Source organism: Drosophila takahashii, chromosome 2R, assembly GCF_030179915.1.
Source record: "Drosophila takahashii strain IR98-3 E-12201 chromosome 2R, DtakHiC1v2, whole genome shotgun sequence".
Classification (NCBI taxonomy): domain Eukaryota; kingdom Metazoa; phylum Arthropoda; class Insecta; order Diptera; family Drosophilidae; genus Drosophila; species Drosophila takahashii.
The window spans coordinates 36688063-36709359 of NC_091679.1; the positions used below are offsets into that span (position 1 = coordinate 36688063).

Genomic DNA, 21297 nt, shown 5'->3' on the forward strand with positions numbered 1-21297 from the left:
GATATATTTCCTAGGGGAAAAAAGTTAGTTTAGAATAACGTTAAAATTGTTTTCGGTTTTATTATAGTTTTTAAAATGCTTGCAATATATTAGCGTTTCATATTTAGAGCATTGTAACCCCTTAAAAATACAATCGATACTTTACATTGACAGTCCTTTCTACAGGTTCTAATATACATTTTTACATGGGCGTGTAACAAACCTTTTTGAAGTTGCTCTGATAAGGCCAAAATATCTTTATCTATGATATAATAGACAAAATTATTTGCATTCCACTTGAATAAAAGTACATATTTTTAAGTATAGTTTTTATTAAAGTATAAAATCATTTGTCTTTTAAACAACTGTTGTATTCATCCTCCACCTGGGAGCGGAACCCGAGGAACGTCTACTTAAGATAGGTCTTAATCAAATTCTCCAGCTTAACAGTATCCACGGCAAACTTCCTAATTCCCTCGGACAGCTTGTCGTTGGCCATGGCGTCCTCGTTCAGCAGCCAGCGGAACTTGCTCTCGTCCACGGTGATCTTCTCGATGTCCTGAAGCTTGGCGTTGCTCACGGACAAGTAGGTGACCACCGACTCGGTCTCGTTCTCCAGCTCCTTGAGCAGCGAGGGACTGATGGTGAGCAGATCGCAGCCAGCCAGGGCCTTGATTTCGCCCACATTCCGGAACGATGCACCCATAACCAGGGTCTTGTAGCCGAACTTCTTGTAGTAGTTGTAGATGTTGGTCACCGAGACCACACCCGGGTCCTTGAGGGCCTCGAACTTCTTGGTCTCCGTGTTGGCCACATACCAGTCCAGGATGCGGCCCACGAACGGCGAGATCAGGGTCACGCCAGCCTCGGCGCAGGCCACGGCCTGGGCGAACGAGAAGAGGAGCGTCAGGTTGCAGTGCACGCCGTGCTCGTTCTCCAGGATCTCGGCCGCCTTGATGCCCTCCCAGGTGGAGGCCAGCTTGATCAGGATTCGCTCCTTGCCAATGCCGAGCGACTTGTACAGATCGATCAGCTTCAGGGCCTTCGCCACACTCTTCTTGGTGTCGAAGGAGAGACGGGCGTCGATTTCGGTGGAAACGCGGCCGGGGACGACCTTCAGGATTTCCGTTCCGAACAGCACGCAAAGGTAGTCCATTGCCTCGGCCACTTGCTCGCTCACGGAGCTGGAAATGAGTGCATTAAAGCTTTTGGTTTCGGAATACCCATATAGACGGCTTACCCCTTCTTGCCCTTGGCATAGTCCACAGCCTTTTGCACCAGCGGCTGGTATCGCTCCATGGAGGAGGCGGACAAGATGAGCGAGGGATTGGTGGTGGCATCTGTGGGCTTGTAGATGTTGATGGCTGAAATTAACAACAACAGTATTTGCATTAATACGGGGCCAAACACCCAAGTTACATTGCGAATTCTAGAAAGACCGAGAAACCTGTTGAGCGACTTTCATTTTTCAATCGCCTGACCGAAAATATCTTTGAACTTTTCGATGCCTGAGCAGGTTTCTCACTCGATTCCGAAACCTTATCAATGAGACACTCTATTAGCGGTCACATTTCCAACACACGTAAGCACCTAAGGTCAAACTAAAGTCAGCTTGGTTTTACTTTTCACTTTTATTTGATCTTCACTGCAGCAGATAAGACAAACTGCTATGGAGATGGTTTTATGTTTATCTTTCAGATTCAATCTGTGTATGCAAGCGATATGAATCTTTGGACTCGAACTGTGTGTATTAGAAATGGATGTTCCCGAGCTCAGATCGACAGACAAACATGAGTTTGTATTTCAAGACTGCCATCCCCAGCTTGGGTAAAGATTTCTTTACTTTAAAACCAGGCCCTGCCGGCGTAGTTATAATTGTGTATACAATGTCCATATTTACCTTCAAAGTCGCCGGTGTCAGCCACAATAGTGGTGATTTTCTTAAGTTCCTGCAAGACCGACATTTTTTGCTTTTTCAACGTGCGATCACTTCCCATGTCCCAACTTCAATGCGATAAGACCGCTATTGGAGCGGTAATTTATACCGCTCGGCTGAGGAAATATACTAAACTTCCCAACTTGGGTTTAACAATTGGTATTAGGGGGATTCCTCTAACTTGTTGACTATAGGGGCTGGTATTCAACCCAACAAGAAGTCCTTCAAAACCAAAAACTTCATATAAATAGTTCTTTTAATTTCTGCTTTTTTGGGATACCGGGCAACATGGAGCACGCTCTTTAAAAGGAGCAATAATTTATATTAAGATGACGTCGATACTAAATTCGTAAGTCGGTTGTAGTGTCGGATACTGCGGTTCATGTCACAGCTCGCCATGGTTCGTGTACTGGAGGTGGCAGTATAACAGTACAATATCCGTTTAAAATTCAAACACTGTTAGTAATTTTCTCAAAAACTCAGGAAAATTTTTTAATCCAATTTGCCATGAACATTGCTTATCCTATAAACTCGGAATTCTGGAGCACGCTCTGTGAAAAAAGTGATGGATAAATTGATTTTTAAGGAATTTTCGTTAGGGCATAAAGGGTGGGCAGAAAGGGCCTTATTCTTATTTAACTCATAGAACTTGAAAAAAAGAACTGTGCAGCGCAGCAGCCAAAACGCCCTTCCTCGACTTTTAACTTCTTCGATCTCTTCTTTCATTATCTCTTAGCTAAGCCATGGTTCCAGATTCCAAAATTCCGGGTCATTGACCAGCAAGATACCCAAGAATGAGTTGGCAGGTCGACAGGCACTCTTTGCAGGTCTGTTAAAAAAGCTGGCAGGACCTAACTTACTGTTGGTAGCATCTCCATAAAAAATTTGCCTGTCAGTTTGGTATACACATTTTTTGAGGTGAGTACTAGGCCTACCCTAATGTGAACTAAATTATGTACTTAAGGACACCAAAAACATAGTTCAAATAAATATATTTTTTTCATTTTACTCTAGTCTGCTTAGGCTGCTTTATTAATTGGCCGGCTCTATGAAATACTTATTTACCTTTTCTACCTTAGGCAGCCGGCAACTGCAACTCAGCTACAAAATGTCAAACTGTCAAAGTTCAGAGTTCATAGTCGTATGCATCCTGTTTGTCATTCTAGCAGCGGTTCAAGCGGTGCCCATTCCCCTGTCACAAGCGAAGGTGAGTACAAAAAAAAGTTTTGGGTTATTCGAAATATTTTTATTTCTGTCTTTCTGCCCCCAGTCCTACCTGGAACAGTATGGCTATCTAACCGCCTCTTCCAAAAGTTTAGACGATACAAGTATGCGCGATGGGAGCAGCTTTGTTCGCGCCCTTAGGGAGTTCCAGGAATTTATGGGGCTGGAAGTTACAGGCGATCTGGATGCCGAGACCATGAGATTTATGTCCATGTCACGCTGCGGAGTGCGGGATCGCCTGGACACTGACAGACTAAAGTTCAATGTTGGCCCCAAGTGGCCCACCAAAAACTTAACGTACCATATCGCATCGTATCCCAAATTCCTCAGGCGGGAGGATGTGGACGTAGAGATTGAACGCGCTTTTGCCGTTTGGTCCGAGGTGACCGATCTGACCTTTACCAAGAAGTCCTCCAAAAAGGTCGACATCGAGATCCGGTAAGTTGTCTGGTATAAATATCGATAAAATAAATCAAATTTGTCACCTCTAAAAATATAAATGGCAACGTAAGCTCAATTTAAAATACCTATTTAAAGCAAGATATTTTTTGCTTGTCACTTTAAACTTATTACTTTTCATCCCTATTCCCAGTTTCGAGGTAGGAGATCATGGTGATGATGATTCCTTCGACGGTAGAGGAAAAATTTTGGCTCATGCCTTTTTACCTACCGATGGCGATGTCCACTTCGATGATGCGGAGCTGTGGACTATTGGTATTGGCCCGAAGAATAGCACAAATCTCTTCGTGGTGGCCGCCCACGAATTCGGTCATTCCCTGGGTCTGCGCCACTCCAATTATTATACCGCCTTGATGGGACCCTTATACCGCGAGTACGATTCCAATTTCAAGCTGCACGAGGACGAAAAGGCGGGCATCCAATCGCTTTACGGCAGTAAGACGACTACCACTCAGCCCAAAGTGCCGCTGGACGACTCAATTTGCACGAACCCCAAGATGGACACAGTCTTCCAATCGGATCAAGGCGAGACGATCTTTTTCAAGGGCGACAAGTTCTACAAAGTGACCGATGGGTCCGTAGTAAGAGGATACCCCAAACTTATCTCCGAGCGCTGGCCAGGATTGCCGAGTAACATCGATGCGGCGTTAACCTTGAATAAATTTACGATCTTCTTCAAGGGAAACCTTTTGTGGTGTTACCTGGGTCGCGAAATGTTGTTCGGTTTCCCACAATCGATCAGCTTCAACTTCTATTTTATTCCCGATCATCTTGACGCAGTGCTGTATAAGGGCGGTAACGAGATTTTCTTTTTCAAGGGCAGCCAGTTCTGGGCATACCCTGTCAACCATTTTTCTGAATGGATAACGTTTCGCAACAAGAATCCCAATCAACCGTTGGCCCCAACAATGATATCCCCTGGGATGATAAATCAACACTGGAAGGGTGTTCCCGATAACCTGGATGCTGCGTTTATGGATTCCTATGGATACACGCACTTGTTCAAGGGCGACGAATACTACCGAATAGACCCAATGAAATTTAATGTAAGTATCAGCAAGCTCTGGAAAGTGCTCAATTCGAAACATAACTTATAAGTTATAACTAATGCATTGTTACACCCTCAGGTTGACTTGGACCAGGACGCCTACCCCAAACCCATCGGCCCCATTTGGCTCGGCTGCAAAATTCCATTTTTAATGGAATAAAAACGGAACCGGAATCGGAACCAATAACGTTATTTCGAATCGATTACCGTATTACTCGTACCGGTACGGTTTTGGTACTCATTTATTAAATTCGTAAGCAATCCTGAATAAAAAAACACATATGTATGTATGAGACAACCAGTCTCTACAAATACTTAAGCTGTATCTCTTCTGTCTGATTTTTTGGAATACCGTGCAACAATTAAAGTCGGTAGTAGTGTCGGATAATGCGGTTCATGGTTCCTGTACTGGATTTTGAGTTGGTATTCCAATATCCGCTTAAAATTCATACACTGTTAAGTTATTTTCTCGAAAAATGACGACAATATTTTAATGCAATTTATTAGGAACATTGCTTAATTAACCGCCCTCTATCTTAAACTTGGAATTGTGGAGCACGCTCTAAGGAATTTTTTGTATGGGCAGATGAGATATTCCCCAAAATATGGGGATTTGCATTGCAAATTGCATTTTTCCTACTTCCTACCTGGATCGACAGATAATTTTATTCTTATCATTTTTGCATTTAACATTTTTCGATTCGGCCCACAGAAACCGAAAAACTTAATAAATTAGAATTGGCTACATGTTCCAAATTCTACCGTTCCACAATCGCCATTCCACATTACTGCTGTAATAGTTGCAACTTCACCTCAGGCCATCTCTAAGAACTATCGATACTATCCATCGGATGCCAAAACAGATGTTCGCCCATCCACACGTGTGTTTGAAAGATACTCAGGAGCAAACAATTCGAAATGAAACAAAAACACGGGAAAAGCAGGGGAAAGCCCTACAAGAAACCCGCCCCCGCACGCCGAAATGAGAGGTTCTCGAAGAACTATAGTTTCATCCAGAGGAGCAAGCAAATGGAGGAGACGCATCGCAGGGAGCGGATTCCAACGGCCCCGAAACAGGAATACGAGCCCGTGGCGAAACTCCTGCCGGAGATTCAGGACGAAGTGGATGAGGCTGGGTTCTACGAACAGCTCGTGACTGGTTTCAATCACATTCCCACAAGTAAGTTCCTTACTAAGCTACAAATTCGATGGTTTATTAACAGCACATTATGTTTTCAGGTCAGATTCTGAGCTCAACTGTGGAGGACGACGAGCCAATTGTTGCATTGCCCAAAAAGATTAAACACAAAAAGGAAAAGCGGGCTGAAAAGATTAGTGCCGACTTGGAAACATACAATTCCTTCTCCAAACGCTTTGATTTTGAGCTGTCCACGGACAATATTAACGATTTGATTGCCCGAAAAGATGTAAAAGCCATTAAGGGCAATTGGTCTGCCTTGGGAAATCTAAGGTTTGAGATTCCACGACTGTCTGACGACTTCCAGGAGCCCGACTGCCATGAGCCCAAGGATATTGCCACTGCCGCAGATCTCCAAAAGTTGGAGGTAAAAGCGTCTATTTGTGGAAACGCCAAGCTACCTCTCACCGCCCTGCAGTCCCAACTGTTCTACATTGCCAATAACTATCAGGATGTCTACTATCCCCACCGAACACATGGTAACGCCGAGGATATCCGATACGTATACTGCCTGCACGCCCTGAACCACATGCTGAAGGTCAGATCCCTGATTTTGCGAAACAACGAAAAGGTTTCGGCTCTGGCCAAGTCTCAAAAAATGTCGCCCAACGAAATCTCCATACCAGAGAGTTTTAGAGATCAAGGACTGAAGCGGATGAAGGTGGTTTTCATAGTGCCCTTCAGGGAATCGGCACTGAAGATTGTAAATATAATCGGGGACCTACTCTTCGGCAGTCAAGATGGTAGGTTAATCATTTATACCATTAAACAGTATTAAAAGATTGTGCACTTTACAGATCAGGCTAGGAAGACCTCAATTGCCAACTACGAACGCTTTCTGGCAGATTACTCTGGCAATACGATATACTTCCCGAAAACCAACCCCAAGCCGGTGGACTACGAGCAGACCTTCAGTGGCAACACAGATGACAATTTCAAGCTGGGGATTCGTTTCACCAAGAAAACCATGTCCCTGTTCTCCGATATGAACTCATCGGACATACTGATTGCGTCTCCCTTGGGACTGAGAATGTTGGTTACGGACAAGGATAATGACTTTGACTTTCTAAACTCGATCGAACTGCTTATAATTGACCAAGCCGAACTGTTCCTGGCACAGAATTGGGAGAACCTGCTGCACTCTCTGGACCATCTTCATTTGCAGCCGCAGAAGCTGCCCGATACGAACTGCCAGAGGGTTCGAACTTGGTGCCTGAGTGGGGCGTCGAGCTTCTACCGGCAAACCCTATTGTTCGCATCCCACGAGCTTCCCGAATTCCGGGCCGTGCTCAACAGTAAATGCAGCAACTACCAGGGAAAAGTGCGAATCGCAAATTTGGTGGAGCATGGAGACATTCGCAACGTACTGACACCCATTCAGCAGGTTTTCCGCCGCATCAGTTGCTCCAATGTGGAATCAACGTTCGACGATCGCTTCCAGTACTTCGTCAAACATATTATGCCCCAATTCAGTAAGCCCGGGTTCTCGCATTGCATGCTCTACGTGCCCAGCTACTTTGACTACGTACGGATACGAAATCATTTCAAAACCGAAATGGTCAGTTTTGTGCAGATAAATGAGTATACAAAGAAAGAAAAAATTTCCCGGGCGAGAGATATATTCTTCCACAGCGGAGCATCTGTTCTGCTGTACTCGGAAAGAGCACACTTCTTCCGGCGCACTCGAATTAAGGGCATCCGGAATTTGATTATGTACCAGCCGCCTAACTTTCCGCACTTTTATTCCGAAATGATCAATTTGATGCTCGAGTCCAATCAAAACCCGCGGGATGGATTCGGAGAGGCAATGTCCGTCAATATCCTGTACACAAAGTACGACCTGCTCAGTTTGAGTAACGTTGTGGGAAGCGAAAACGCCGTTAAGTTGACCTCGGGCAAAAAAGATTCTTACCTATTTTCCACCAAAATTTAGAAGCTTTTAAGAGCAGACTAAGCAAAATGTAAATATTTTATTTTCAATTTAATTATACCATTATTTAAAACAAAGTAAAAAGTAGTATATGTGCTAGTTTTTTAGTTGTTGCTCTATTTTTGGACCAAAATGCTTTTGTGACGTAAAGATTTCAAGAGGAACTGGGTAGGGTAGGTGATTGGTCTGATGTTAAGGGTAGCAAGCTGCTTGTATCTAGTTTATCTCTTCTCTTTGTCATTACGCAATACCGAATATGAAAAAATGAGTAATTAGCAAATAGTTGTGTAATAAACACGCCAATTACAGGTGAATTTCATTTATGTATGATTTTATTGTATTTTTTTGAAAGTCAGCTGAGACTTGTTTTTAAAAAGAAAATCCCTTTGGATAAGATTTAACTGCACTAATTTAATGATTTATGTTCCATAGCATTCGGTTTAAACTATAAATATTAGAATAAAATTGGGTGCACTTCTGATTTCATAAACAAAGGTTATTCAACGATTGACGAAACAATTAAACCCAGATTCGCTAGTCTTAAAATAAAGCAAAATTCTTGGCTGCATTGTCATTTATCAATATTTTTAAATATATAGGTAGCTTATAAAAGTTCTGGCCTAGACATATAGAGGTAAAATAGTAGCCAAATGCATATTTATGGGTCTCTATGAAAAGTCGTAATAGTTTGCTGCACAAGGCGGATATCATACGGCAAAAACGTGTGCGGTGAGCGCTCTTGCCAACTTCTGAGAGTCCGTAGAGGCATTACAAGACGACTATTTTTATGCGGCTAAACGACGGCCGCCAGTCTCTGCTGAAATTGGGGAAAAAGCAGAAAAGCCAAAGAAAGAACCTGTCAATCGGAAGCCGACAGGTGCATGCCCTTTCTAAAATGGATTTAAATAAATACCTAAAAACCAGTGGGATTTCAGAATGAAACTTAAAATATACAACTACGACATATTTACTTTAATAATGTTGAAACTAATTCATGTATGTTTTCCGAAGGATCGGAGATATAACCCATTTCAAAAAATTAAAATTATAGCCAAAAACACCCCTAAGTGACAAACCCTTCCATATAATCTACCATAATTTCCCCAGATTGGTTTAAAAATACCGATTTCTAAATATTAGACAAACACACGTGCATTTTTCGAAATAAGTCTATAAGTCCACACTCACAGGCACACAAGTGATCTCCCCACATTGCTCTAGACTTTTTCGTATCTGTGCGCTCCCGCCGATCCGAAATCGGGATATATATATATTCGTGTGCTTGTGGTATTCTCACCTATGTGAATATATATCTCTGAGGCTGCTGGGTCCGCAGTATATTTCGCTTCGGCGAGATACGAAACAGAAAAACACGAGCAGAACAATTCGAATCGCATTGGCTCGTGGATAGGATAGGTGGTAAGTGCTCAAAAGTTTGTGCGTGCTAAAAGTATTTTCCCGGGCCAAAATAGAGAGTGTATGTAGTTTTGGGAATTTTGCCAAAATATATGAATTTTGTAATTCAAATAGACACTCTCATCGAGCAGCGTTCTCCTTGCGTTCAGTTGCCGTTGATCGTTATAATAGCGCGATCTTTGTGTTAGCTCTTGGTCCTCCGACTTGAATAAATTTATTATATAATAACGGAATTTTTACTAGGAATAATAATTGTAAGTTTTGTTGATTTGTTTGCAACAATTCCAATGCGAATACGCCAGTGATTTTACTCCAAATTCCATTGAGTACAAGAAATATATCCCAAAAAATGTCAAAAATATTTAATCGCGCGCCTAAAAAGAAAACCTGGAAAATTGAAAAGTTATTCGAAATACCTACACATCTACATACGAACATGCTTACACTCGAAAAACCGTGTTCCAAAGTGTTTTTTCCCAGTTTAGTTACTACCCTCCCAGTCGTACAGTTCGAAGATATATCTGAAATATCTGTAGTATCCGTAAGGGGGACAAACAGTGAGCGACCTCGACCTCCGGAGTCGAATTGAAAATTTTGAATGTCACCAATACGAGAGCACACCACGAATAGATCCGATCCGACACAGATGTAAAGATTTCCTCAAAGTGCTATGTATTTGTGATTGAAAATCTGGTTATGCAACCGCTGGGAAATATCCGTTTTTCAAAATTAAAAGATGCATGCCTTGTATTGTACCCAATGTAATCACCACAGAAGAGATCATTAGAACTCCTAAAGTCCTCACCCGCATACCTTACTTGGTGGTTATATGTCAGTAAGTGATTATAACTGACTTCTTGCAAAAAATCGGTGGATCAGTGAAAAGAGTATAAATACATTAATCCCAGGACCTGTGCCCTAAACACTTTTTTTTAACCATGTCAATTATTCACTCAATTAATAATTGTTATACAATTCATCAGTGGACTTGTCAATCGGAATTATTGGAATCAGGCCATAGGAAACAGAAACGTCTCTGCACAAATGTCGACATCCATTAGAATTCAGATATCTCTGCTCGAAATATCATAAGCCGTTAAATCATACATATAACCGAATAGAATATTTCTCCCTTCGATTGTCTCTCTGTATATGTACTCATACTTATTTATGTGTTCCCAGTACATATCTTTTATATCTACGAATGTTCAAAATTGAGCTTGTATTTTTCGGGTGCTAGGACTCTATTTTTAGACCATCTCGGACAGAGGCGATTTTTTTGCTCCATAATGCACACATACAGGCATGTGTCATGTGTATATCAGAGGTATATAGCCTATATGGCATATATAGATGTTTTCGAAACTCACTTCTGTGTGTGTGTTCAAAATATAAGTAGTTGCCGAGCACATTGCTTGACAATCTTTCGAAAAATAACGGTTTTTGGGAGGCGGGAAGTACTTGAAATTTCGTTATCAAAAGTTACGTATGTAATTGCGCTTTCCCGAGCGTAATATTCAAATATTATGCGAGTTGGCTGCCGTTCAAAATTCCCCGTATGGCCTGATTCTAGTGTCTGGTCGCGAAAAGATTAAAATTAAAATTTAAAAATGTCGCTGCTGGCCGAATACCTGGCACCCAGATCTATTTATTGCGGGCTCTTGATCTCGATCTCATTAATTTGAGCACAATTTGGTTGTCTCTCTTTGGCTCGCTGAATGGAAATATGAAGGTGTAAAAATAAGTTTTAAAAATCGTGATAACAATTTGGGTTCTTTTGAGTGCCAAATTTTTAAGTTACGAAATTGAGCAGTTAATTGTTGTAAGTTTGCCCCAAAAAACCACAGTTTTTAAATTGCGATAACAATTTGAACTCATTTCTCACCTTACCTATCGGCTAATTTGAATATACAAATTCACCAGTTAACTATCGCAGCTCGACGCCGAGCTATCGATAACGCCGGCAGTCGCAGTCGAGTGGCAAAAGTTGAACGCATCAGTAGGTTTTAATTGAAAAGGTGCGTTAATTTCAGTTTTCAGGTGTAGGAATTGTAATAAACATATAGGTAGGACCGCGATTAACGTAACACAAGCGATATCTGTTTTAAGTCAGCCCTGCTCGGGAATACTGTCGTGTCATAGTGAGGTAGAAACGAAGCGCCGATAGGCATTAATGCGCGGCTCGGGACTTAGTGCAATAGTTATCAGCACACATATTTAGAAAAAAGCGCCATGGGTTATAATATATAGAGAATCGGTGGAAAAAAGTACTTAACACACGCAGCGCGTCGTTTAGCGAGGTTAACAGAGGATTGAGCACCCAGATTCTCGGATCGAGATCCCCAATCGAAAGCGACAGGCCCGCAGAACTCGAAACGAAACTGCGACTGTTTTTGCGAAGTGACACGTGTGTGAATCTCATTTGGCCAGGGTAATGCAATTATTCCAGCATATTCTTCGATCCATTGCGATCCCCTACGACACCGTAAACCATCCAAAGTTGGCGCTATAGCGCCATAACTGCGCCAGAAGTATCTGGGGATCTGAAAATTAGCATGTAGCACCTGTGTATGTGCCCATGTATGTTGGAAAGTGCCCGTGTTCCGTGCACATGCACATGTACAAACACTTATTCAGAACCTAATGAGGTAGTTTTAACTGCAAACGGCCCCGTACTCTCGTGCATACGTACATACACACTTGCTATTCCAGTCAGTAGTCAGTAGGAAATAGGAAATAGCCCAGTCTCAGAGAACTAAAATGAGCGCCTTGCCTTGTCTCTACTTTCAAATCCCCAAATCCCCCCGCCCTGGAAACTGGATGCAGGCTACTGAACGAAGAGGATAACGAATCAAGATGGAAGACGGTCACTCGAAAACCGTCGAACAGTCCCTTAACTTCTTCGGAACGGACGCAGAGCGCGGCTTAACCCTCGACCAGATCAAGACGAACCAGAAGAAATATGGACCCAACGGTGAGAGCGCTCGTAATTCCCCGAGCGCATCCGAATCCGAATCGACTGACGTGTTTGCTTTCTTATCGTTACAGAGTTGCCGACCGAGGAAGGTGCGAAGTCAACCCAACCAGATCCCCCGCCCCTGTCCCTTCTACTACCCCTTCTACTTCCCACTGTTTACCATAATAACCCATGTATTCCACAGGAAAGAGCATCTGGCAGCTGGTCTTGGAGCAGTTCGACGATCTGCTGGTGAAGATTCTGCTGTTGGCAGCCATCATCTCATTTGTAAGTTCGCTCTTTCTAGACTCTGAGAGAGGAAAATCAACCCTTATTCCACTACCCCTTAGGTTCTCGCCCTGTTTGAGGAACACGAGGAAACGTTCACTGCATTTGTAGAGCCCCTAGTTATTTTACTCATCCTGATAGCCAACGCCGTGGTGGGAGTATGGCAGGAGCGCAACGCCGAGTCGGCCATCGAGGCCCTCAAGGAGTACGAGCCCGAGATGGGCAAGGTGGTGCGCCAGGACAAGTCCGGCATCCAGAAGGTGCGCGCGAAAGAGATCGTGCCCGGCGATCTGGTTGAGGTGTCCGTCGGCGACAAGATCCCCGCCGATATCCGCATCACCCACATCTACTCGACCACCCTCAGGATCGATCAGTCCATCCTCACCGGCGAGTCGGTCTCCGTGATCAAGCACACCGACGCCATCCCCGATCCCCGCGCCGTCAACCAGGACAAGAAGAACATCCTCTTCTCCGGCACCAACGTGGCCGCCGGCAAGGCTCGCGGCGTCGTCATCGGCACTGGCCTGAGCACCGCCATCGGCAAGATCCGTACCGAGATGTCCGAGACCGAGGAGATCAAGACGCCCCTGCAGCAGAAGCTCGACGAGTTCGGCGAGCAGCTGTCCAAGGTCATCTCCGTCATTTGCGTGGCCGTCTGGGCCATCAACATTGGCCACTTCAACGACCCCGCCCACGGTGGCTCCTGGATCAAGGGTGCCATCTACTACTTCAAGATCGCCGTCGCCCTGGCCGTCGCCGCCATCCCCGAGGGTCTGCCCGCTGTGATCACCACCTGTCTGGCTCTGGGCACCCGCCGCATGGCCAAGAAGAACGCCATCGTCCGCTCCCTGCCCTCCGTGGAGACCCTGGGCTGCACCTCGGTCATCTGCTCCGACAAGACCGGCACACTGACCACCAACCAGATGTCCGTCTCGCGCATGTTCATCTTCGACAAGGTCGAGGGCAACGACAGCAGCTTCTTGGAGTTCGAGCTGACCGGCTCCACCTACGAGCCCATCGGCGAGACCTTCCTGGGCGGCCAGCGCGTCAAGGCCGCCGACTACGACACCCTGCAGGAGCTGTCCACCATCTGCATCATGTGCAACGACTCGGCCATCGATTACAATGAGTTCAAGCAGGCCTTCGAGAAGGTCGGCGAGGCCACCGAGACCGCCCTGATTGTCCTGGCCGAGAAGCTGAACAGCTTCAGCGTCAACAAGTCCGGTTTGGACCGTCGCTCCGCTGCCATCGCCTGCCGCGGCGAGATCGAGACCAAGTGGAAGAAGGAGTTCACCCTGGAGTTCTCCCGCGATCGCAAGTCCATGTCCTCGTACTGCACCCCCCTGAAGGCCTCCCGCCTGGGCACCGGCCCCAAGCTGTTCGTGAAGGGCGCCCCCGAGGGTGTCCTCGAGCGCTGCACACACGCCCGCGTCGGCACCTCCAAGGTTCCCCTGACCTCGGCCCTGAAGGCCAAGATCCTCGCCCTGACCGGCCAGTACGGCACTGGACGCGACACCCTGCGCTGCCTGGCCCTGGCCGTTGCCGATAGCCCCATGAAGCCCGACGAGATGGATCTCGGCGACTCCACCAAGTTCTACCAGTACGAGGTCAACCTAACCTTCGTCGGTGTCGTCGGCATGCTGGATCCCCCACGTAAGGAAGTTTTCGATTCCATTGTGCGCTGCCGTGCCGCCGGTATTCGCGTTATTGTGATCACCGGCGACAACAAGGCCACTGCCGAGGCCATCTGCCGCAGGATCGGTGTGTTCACCGAGGACGAGGACACCACTGGCAAGTCCTACTCCGGTCGCGAATTCGACGACCTCTCCCCCACCGAACAGAAGGCTGCCGTCGCCCGTTCCCGCCTCTTCTCGCGCGTGGAGCCCCAGCACAAGTCCAAGATTGTCGAGTTCCTGCAGGGCATGAACGAGATCTCCGCCATGACTGGTGATGGTGTGAACGACGCCCCCGCTTTGAAGAAGGCCGAGATCGGTATTGCCATGGGCTCCGGTACCGCTGTCGCCAAGTCTGCCGCCGAAATGGTCTTGGCCGACGACAACTTCTCCTCCATCGTGTCCGCCGTTGAAGAAGGTCGCGCTATTTACAACAACATGAAGCAGTTCATCCGCTACCTCATCTCCTCGAACATCGGTGAGGTCGTCTCCATCTTCCTTACTGCTGCCCTCGGTCTTCCCGAGGCCCTGATTCCCGTCCAGCTGCTCTGGGTCAACCTGGTAAGTAATACTTGGCTGCTTTTCTGGGGTAGTTATACTAATAAGCTCTTTATTCACAGGTTACTGATGGTCTCCCAGCCACCGCTCTTGGCTTCAACCCCCCTGATCTGGACATCATGGAGAAGCCCCCCAGGAAGGCCGATGAGGGTCTCATTTCCGGATGGTTGTTCTTCCGGTGGGTTAACCCTAAATTAGGGATCCTTTACAACAGTTCTAACTTTACATTCGTTTCAGTTACATGGCTATTGGATTCTATGTCGGCGCTGCCACCGTCGGTGCCGCCGCCTGGTGGTTCGTCTTCTCCGACGAGGGACCCAAACTGAGCTACTGGCAGCTGACCCACCATCTGGCCTGCTTGGGCGGTGGTGACGAGTTCAAGGGCGTTGACTGCAAGATCTTCAGCGACCCCCATGCGATGACCATGGCTCTGTCCGTGCTGGTGACAATCGAAATGTTGAACGCAATGAACAGGTGAGTCGTCTTTGTGAGATAACAAGTGATAGACGCAATAGATACGAACCGAACTCCCTTTGTTTGATTAGCTTGTCTGAGAATCAGTCGCTGATTACCATGCCTCCATGGTGCAACCTGTGGCTGATTGGATCAATGGCACTCTCCTTCACTCTTCACTTTGTTATTCTTTACGTCGATGTCCTCTCCGTAAGTACCAGGCGATACCATGTGACTTTCTAACAAAGAAAGCTAATCCCCCGATCTTTTCTACCCCCCACAGACCGTCTTCCAAGTGACACCGTTGTCTGCTGAGGAATGGATAACTGTGATGAAATTCTCAATTCCTGTAGTTTTATTAGATGAGACATTGAAGTTTGTTGCTAGAAAAATCGCAGATGGTGAGAGTCCTATATATAAGATGCATGGGATTGTGTTAATGTGGGCTGTCTTCTTTGGCCTGCTGTACGCTATGATGCTTTAAGAATATAATTATAATCCATAAGCCCAACTTCATTATTCTAATTTCTAGTATAAAATGTTACTAAATATAAACAGAAACAAGAGAAACCCACAATTATATACATCTAACGTAACGACTTTAATAACCCACATGAAGTTTGTTCCCAAATACTACTGATACTGATTTTCAAACCACCCCCGGTGTCACGGAATTGACTGGTGACACCGAAAGATGGGCCGACTGACTCGCTCCCTGGCTTTTGGCTTTGAACAAACAGCGTTAAATGATCAATATTTTCTATGAGCTAACGATTTGTCTAACACGCGTATACCCTAAATATATATTTGTGTTTGTATATTATTAAATTTAGCAGGATTGCTTTTTGTACATACAATGCTATATATACATAAGAGAGTTCCACACCGGTATATTCAATTACATTAGTTAGTTTTCGTCATATAATTTTCACTGGGTTGCCAAAAAGAAAGTTTTAGGAAATTTTGAAATCTCTGGAAATGAGATGGCTGTTTGTATTAAACCAAACTTACTTAACTTCACCATTTCGTCTCTGTGTTTAGTAACTGAAATACTAAAGTGTAGGCTTAATCATGCAGAAGAACAAAACATTATAACTGATGAACGTTCATGAACAATTTTTGTTTAATCCGTTTAAGTAGAACCAAAAACCTTTCCAAATCGAATCTGATTGTATGTTGATGTTTAAAAAGATTCCAATCCTAAGCGTCCTAATGTTTTTTAAGAGTAGTATTTTGAACTTGGTTTGTCTAACGTAATTGAATTGCTTATATTTATACAACCTACTCGCACCGAATAAAAATATTGGTTCATTCATTCCATAATTGTAAGAATTATTTTGAGCACAAGATATTAAGTAAATAATGACTCGGTACACAGTTAACTCCCAAAAATCTGGGCGCGGCAACATCGCCTCGGTGTCCGTTTCCATTTGTATTGTATTGTATGTACATATATGAGCAAATGATTAGGAACAGGGTCTCTGGCGATCGTACATAATGCATATAGGCATCATCGCATCTATCTGAAAGAAGTTTGCGCGGTGCAGCAACCGTATTGAAAATGTTTGAGGGATTTATTGAAAGCAAATTGTGTAATTTATGTCAGCCTCAGTTGTAAGGAATTAAGTAATCCTTCTAGCATTTTTATAGAATACCTATTTAAATTAACATTATACATAATTTACTCTGTTATACAATTAGAGACGCTGTGAATTGATTAAACAAAAATTACCTACACCTAACATTAAAGAAATAAATTATGCAGAACTAAAACGTGCTGGCTCTACGAAACCCGACGACTGGGATCCGAACCTCCCCCCAAAAAGCTTATGTTCGCTGCTGCAAGTTCTTTACTTACTTTTAATTCCGTTTGCTTGCACGATGCACGTGAATCGAATCGTTGGTGCAAGAGAGTACTTCTTGGCAGAAACTACCGACGACTTGATACCTCTTGATACCACCCCACCTACCTCTTCCACCATCTCTCAATGAACTATTGTTTTATTTTATACAGTCAATCCCAGATTTCATTAACTGGACCCCGATTAGTTACCATAACACAAATTGAATCCATCCCTGCTTTAGAAAAGTACGTGCAGTTATTATATTATGTCCGAGTGCGCCAAATTGATGTGAATGTAGAAAAGAACAATTGCTGTACATTATGGTCTATTACATTATCGCACTCGAAGGCATAAACGAGAAACACACAGATTTGAAATTCAGCATGTAAGATATCTAAACGTAAAAACGAAATAATAAAACAAGAAATCCGAAGTTCCTGCTCTGTGTACTTTTCCATCCCCAACCCCTTGTAGAAAAACACCCATCTCCCCCAGATAATCCAACCCACTAGGCTGTAAGTATGAGCCCACCGAAACTGCCAAATTCCAGAATTTCGGAAGACGCCGCTTAACTGGTCCCGAGTTCAATGAACCCCCCCATCACCCATGAGTTTTGGTTTGCTCTTGCGTTGGTTAACCCCTCGATCAAGAACCCATGGTAATAATTGCCACCGTTATTCGCCCCAAAAAAAAAATGTAGTTCCTGACGTCGTCGTCGACAGGATGTAAAGGTTTGGACCACCAAAACCGTTACGAATGTGAAAGTGAATGTGAAGGAGGACAAATTTTTCTGCCTTTATCATTCGTGTATTAATCGCTAAGCCAGCCCTGTTACTTGCAACTGCAACATTAAATCCAACATAAATCAATTTATTTGCTTTAGAAAGTAAAACATTAATGGAACTGTGGGTTAGTAAGAACGGATTTAAATAAATATATACCAAATATATAAATTAGAATGATGTGTTTTTATTTTATGGACCTGTATTCGAAAGGCATATGAGTGATTCTTTGTGAAACGTATCGAGATTTTCTTCATGGTCTCAAAACGATATCTAATTTTTATGATACTATCACACCATTTAAAAAGGATTTTTAAAAAAGTTTAAAAAAAAATTCATTTGACAGAAGCCAAGATATGGCGTTGCTATTTTTTTGTTTAATTCATTTATAATTTTAAATTACGCGGGATAAAAAATAAATAAAAATACTCAAAAATTATTATTTTTGCCAAGCTTTCAGATGAAAATAACAACCATAATGGTTCCAATGCAAAATACGGTCCAAACTTTAAAAAAAAATTTTCATTCGCGGTTTTCTGCAAATCGGCATTTTTAATCTTTATAAAAAAATAGTATAATGTTCTATACATAATTCTTGTTGGCTCCTAAAAGTTTCGTCATGGGACCTCCATTACTCTCTGCATAATTTAATAAAACATTAAAAAACAAAGCAGTCTTTCGTTGTTATACATTAAATTATATTAGATGAACAGTTTCGTTCTTCATGAATTCCGGGAGAACGACCGTTCCCATTTAGGTAAAACCAATAGGAAAAATGCAGTTTTGTATAACAAATAAATCCCTATTAATTTCAACGTGGGACAATAACTTCTTGCTAATTATTTAGTTCTAAAAAAGAACACTCGAATATATAGCAACACATTACATCCAAGCTAAGACCATTCCAGGCTCCTGGTAAATAACGCACCTCGTTCGGTTCATTTCGCTTCTTGATTCCCCCTGTGGCGGCGCTTCACTGTTATTTTAAGCCTCCTTACAATGATTTGTGTATTGGGAAAATTTAAATGTCTTCAGCGAATGACTATCTTTTTAAAAGAGTTTGCTATTAGGTGTTGGAGCAATATGATGGTGCTTTTGAGAACGTGGAATGGTCTTAGCTTGAATGTAAGGTGTTGCTAACGTGTTGTCCTTCCTTAGAACTACATAAGTAGCAAGAAGTTATTGTCCCACGTTGAAATTGGAAGGGATTTATTTCTTTACAAAACTGCATTTTTCCTATTGGTTTTACCTAAATGGGAACGGTCGTTCTCCCGGAATTCATGAAGAACGAAACTGTTCGTCTAATATAATTTAATGTATAACAACGAAAGACTGCTTTGTTTTTTAATGTTTTATTAAATTATGCAGAGAGTAATGGAGGTCCCATGACGAAACTTTTAGGAGCCAACAAGAATTATGTATAGAACATTATACTATTTTTTTATAAAGATTAAAAATGCCGATTTGCAGAAAACCGCGAATGAAAATTTTTTTTTAAAGTTTGGACCGTATTTTGCATTGGAACCATTATGGTTGTTATTTTCATCTGAAAGCTTGGCAAAAATAATAATTTTTGAGTATTTTTATTTATTTTTTATCCTGCGTAATTTAAAATTATAAATGAATTAAACAAAAAAATAGCAACGCTATATCTTCGCTTCTGTCAAATGGATTTTTTTGAAACTTTTTTAAAAATCCTTTTTAAATGGTGTGATAGTGTCATAAAAATTAGATATCGTTTTGAGACCATGAAGAAAATCTCGATACGTTTCACAAAGAATCACTCATATACTTTCTTGGAATGCGATTTATTTAATAAATTAGATCAGTCTGAACTATTCCGCAGAAATACAATATTGACAACGAAGTTAAAGCCGTTATAAGTGGAATGATATGTGGCCTTTATGAAGGCGGTAAGGCCCACAAAGTGGCCGTCTTGTCCGCGGACGTTGAGATGAAGGAGAATTCGGTCGGATGCCATCGGATGGTGATGGCCTTGTCCTTGTGCTCCGCCACCACCACGGAGGATAGTTCGTGGGCCAGATCTCCCTGCAGATCCGTCAGCCGGATCGAATTATCGTAGCTGCAAGTCAGCATATAGTAGGCGGATGGGGAAAAGCGAACGCACCTGTAATAAATTTGGGTGATATTACAAAAAGAGATGGTCTAATCCCTATACCATACCTTATTTCAGCGGTGTGGGGATAGAAACGCTGTATGGGTCGATTGCCACGGATGTCGTACAGAATGCAAGAGCTATCGGCATGTCCAGAAATCAAAAGTCTGCCCGTGGGATCCACACAGACCGCGGTTACGGCCGAGTTCTCCAGTCCCCCATCTTTCCGCTCATTATCCAAGGTGTTTACAGAGACGTTCACTCGCAGATCCCAGAAACGTATCGTTTGATCCTGCAAAAGATCATATTATATAGGGTTATGTACCCAGTTATAAAGATTTCTCCAAGACCCACTTGAGATCCCGAGACAAACATCGCATTGTTCCAGCTGTAGAGTGATAGAATGTGGCCGGAGTGACCACTGTAAGCCTGAAAGGGAGTGCCAGTTCCGCAGTCTGTGATATAGATCTTGCAATCCCCTGCCCCGCCACTGGCCAAAAGTCTGGACTTGGTGGAGGAGTCGTCCAGGAAGCACATGTCCCGCACCGTGCCGTCGTGCATGTTCAGCTCCATCTCGTGACCCACCAACTGATTGGTGTCGTTGTTGAACCGCATGTACTTGATGGTCTTGTCATTCGATCCCGTGGCGATGAGTTCCCCATCCCTCGACCAGCAGGTGCAGTATATGGATCCCCGATGGTGTTTCGTCCGCTTGCAGAGCACGGATGGGGGATACACCGTCGTCTGCTGGCCATGTCTTTAAAATGATATGGGGGGGAAAAACAATTAAACTGACTTCGAGAGCTCCGTACTTTAATTACCTTAGCTTGGACAGCTGGGGGTACTGGCAGATGCGAAAGGTCTTGGAGTTGGAGCCCACCGCGTACAACTTTCCATTCGGATGAAAGTCAACGCTACGGATCGCCTGGGAATCCGACAATGTGGTAACTGCCTCGAAGTGCGGTCTTTCTACATCGCCCTGTGGCAGAGAAAATGGTCAATAAATATGGTATTCGTTTTCGGATCAACCCAAATGCATATGTTTAGACTCTTTTGTTTGCTGCGTATGGATACCAAAAAGTTGCTTGCGTGTTCAAAATAAACAGAAGAGTCTCTCTAACAAGACAGCGACGCTCAAACCTTTCTTAAGTCCAGATCTCTCGATTCCGAATTCATTAATAGCGTAGTTGCTGAAGATCTTCGGAGTATTTGAAACGTATTTCGAGTATTTTCAGGAACTTCGATCGTATTTATTTTGCCCAAGAAATCTCTAAGCCATTGAAAGACGTTCAACTCGCTACGGTTGAAATAACAAAAGTTGGGAGAAACCACCGAATCGCAGTGTTGGTCAATCTGCCAGATGTATCTTTTTTACAAACGTGGATTTTACCTTGTAGAATGTTAGGTAAATAATTTGTTAACTTTTGTTTACTCCGT

General features: G+C 43.6%; 5 protein-coding genes across 9 annotated transcripts; 3 read left to right on the forward strand and 2 right to left on the reverse strand.

Moving 5' to 3' along the window:
• Positions 1-293: 293 nt before the first annotated feature.
• On the reverse strand, positions 294-2037 carry Taldo (transaldolase). The gene is made up of 3 exons (XM_017158044.3): positions 1880-2037; positions 1220-1343; positions 294-1163 (listed from the first exon to the last, which is right to left on the reverse strand). Exons 1-3 carry the CDS (start codon positions 1974-1976, stop codon positions 389-391), a joined length of 996 nt encoding a protein of 331 aa, XP_017013533.2. The 5' UTR covers positions 1977-2037; the 3' UTR covers positions 294-388.
• A 684-nt stretch (positions 2038-2721) lies between these two features.
• On the forward strand, positions 2722-5459 carry LOC108068418 (stromelysin-1-like). Its single transcript, XM_070213133.1, has 6 exons — positions 2722-2833; positions 2995-3122; positions 3186-3577; positions 3732-4644; positions 4726-4869; positions 5359-5459. Exons 2-5 carry the CDS (start codon positions 3024-3026, stop codon positions 4804-4806), a joined length of 1485 nt encoding a protein of 494 aa, XP_070069234.1. The 5' UTR covers positions 2722-2833; positions 2995-3023; the 3' UTR covers positions 4807-4869; positions 5359-5459.
• A 103-nt stretch (positions 5460-5562) lies between these two features.
• LOC108068417 (U3 small nucleolar RNA-associated protein 25 homolog) lies at positions 5563-7873 on the forward strand. The gene is made up of 3 exons (XM_017157960.3): positions 5563-5826; positions 5886-6587; positions 6642-7873. The coding sequence occupies exons 1-3, from the start codon at positions 5565-5567 to the stop codon at positions 7775-7777; spliced, it is 2100 nt and encodes a 699-aa protein (XP_017013449.2). The 5' UTR covers positions 5563-5564; the 3' UTR covers positions 7778-7873.
• A 1222-nt stretch (positions 7874-9095) lies between these two features.
• Positions 9096-17921, forward strand: SERCA (ATPase sarcoplasmic/endoplasmic reticulum Ca2+ transporting SERCA). 5 transcript variants are annotated; one of them, XM_070214080.1, is made up of 10 exons: positions 11359-11621; positions 12017-12164; positions 12239-12256; positions 12352-12434; positions 12497-14668; positions 14728-14843; positions 14903-15139; positions 15211-15328; positions 15402-15519; positions 17663-17921. In XM_070214080.1, exons 2-10 carry the CDS (start codon positions 12047-12049, stop codon positions 17689-17691), a joined length of 3009 nt encoding a protein of 1002 aa, XP_070070181.1. In that variant the 5' UTR covers positions 11359-11621; positions 12017-12046; the 3' UTR covers positions 17692-17921. The 5 variants fall into 5 exon arrangements, with proteins under 5 accessions (XP_017013444.1, XP_017013442.1, XP_070070181.1 ...); XM_070214081.1 differs by lacking the exon at positions 17663-17921 and adding an exon at positions 17133-17395; XM_017157955.3 differs by lacking the exons at positions 11359-11621; positions 17663-17921 and adding an exon at positions 9096-9193 and having other exon boundaries at positions 15402-16891.
• Positions 17922-19536: 1615 nt separating this feature from the next.
• On the reverse strand, positions 19537-21166 carry LOC108068419 (WD repeat-containing protein 47). The gene is made up of 5 exons (XM_017157964.3): positions 21001-21166; positions 20682-20839; positions 20215-20617; positions 19929-20152; positions 19537-19872 (listed from the first exon to the last, which is right to left on the reverse strand). Exons 1-5 carry the CDS (start codon positions 21034-21036, stop codon positions 19647-19649), a joined length of 1047 nt encoding a protein of 348 aa, XP_017013453.1. The 5' UTR covers positions 21037-21166; the 3' UTR covers positions 19537-19646.
• Between the last annotated feature and the right edge of the window lie 131 nt (positions 21167-21297).

What these genes read in the sequence shown, in the direction of transcription:
- Taldo (XM_017158044.3), bottom strand. Translation starts at nt 1,976, where the DNA reads ATGGGAAGTGATCGCACGTTGAAAAAGCAAAAAATGTCGGTCTTGCAG. An exon ending in TGACACCGGCGACTTTGAAG is followed by an intron (nt 1,344 to 1,879) that starts GTAAATATGGAC and finishes TGTTAATTTCAG; the next exon opens with CCATCAACATCTACAAGCCC. An exon ending in TATGCCAAGGGCAAGAAGGG is followed by an intron (nt 1,164 to 1,219) that starts GTAAGCCGTCTA and finishes ACTCATTTCCAG; the next exon opens with CTCCGTGAGCGAGCAAGTGG.
- LOC108068418 (XM_070213133.1), top strand. Translation starts at nt 3,024, where the DNA reads ATGTCAAACTGTCAAAGTTCAGAGTTCATAGTCGTATGCATCCTGTTT. An exon ending in TTCCCCTGTCACAAGCGAAG is followed by an intron (nt 3,123 to 3,185) that starts GTGAGTACAAAA and finishes TTCTGCCCCCAG; the next exon opens with TCCTACCTGGAACAGTATGG. An exon ending in AAGGTCGACATCGAGATCCG is followed by an intron (nt 3,578 to 3,731) that starts GTAAGTTGTCTG and finishes CCCTATTCCCAG; the next exon opens with TTTCGAGGTAGGAGATCATG.
- LOC108068417 (XM_017157960.3), top strand. Translation starts at nt 5,565, where the DNA reads ATGAAACAAAAACACGGGAAAAGCAGGGGAAAGCCCTACAAGAAACCC. An exon ending in TTTCAATCACATTCCCACAA is followed by an intron (nt 5,827 to 5,885) that starts GTAAGTTCCTTA and finishes TTATGTTTTCAG; the next exon opens with GTCAGATTCTGAGCTCAACT. An exon ending in ACTCTTCGGCAGTCAAGATG is followed by an intron (nt 6,588 to 6,641) that starts GTAGGTTAATCA and finishes TGCACTTTACAG; the next exon opens with ATCAGGCTAGGAAGACCTCA.
- SERCA (XM_017157955.3), top strand. Translation starts at nt 12,047, where the DNA reads ATGGAAGACGGTCACTCGAAAACCGTCGAACAGTCCCTTAACTTCTTC. An exon ending in TGGCAGCCATCATCTCATTT is followed by an intron (nt 12,435 to 12,496) that starts GTAAGTTCGCTC and finishes ACTACCCCTTAG; the next exon opens with GTTCTCGCCCTGTTTGAGGA. An exon ending in ATGTTGAACGCAATGAACAG is followed by an intron (nt 15,140 to 15,210) that starts GTGAGTCGTCTT and finishes TTGTTTGATTAG; the next exon opens with CTTGTCTGAGAATCAGTCGC.
- LOC108068419 (XM_017157964.3), bottom strand. Translation starts at nt 21,036, where the DNA reads ATGAATTCGGAATCGAGAGATCTGGACTTAAGAAAG. An exon ending in CCCCAGCTGTCCAAGCTAAG is followed by an intron (nt 20,618 to 20,681) that starts GTAATTAAAGTA and finishes ATCATTTTAAAG; the next exon opens with ACATGGCCAGCAGACGACGG. An exon ending in TGTTTGTCTCGGGATCTCAA is followed by an intron (nt 20,153 to 20,214) that starts GTGGGTCTTGGA and finishes GATCTTTTGCAG; the next exon opens with GATCAAACGATACGTTTCTG.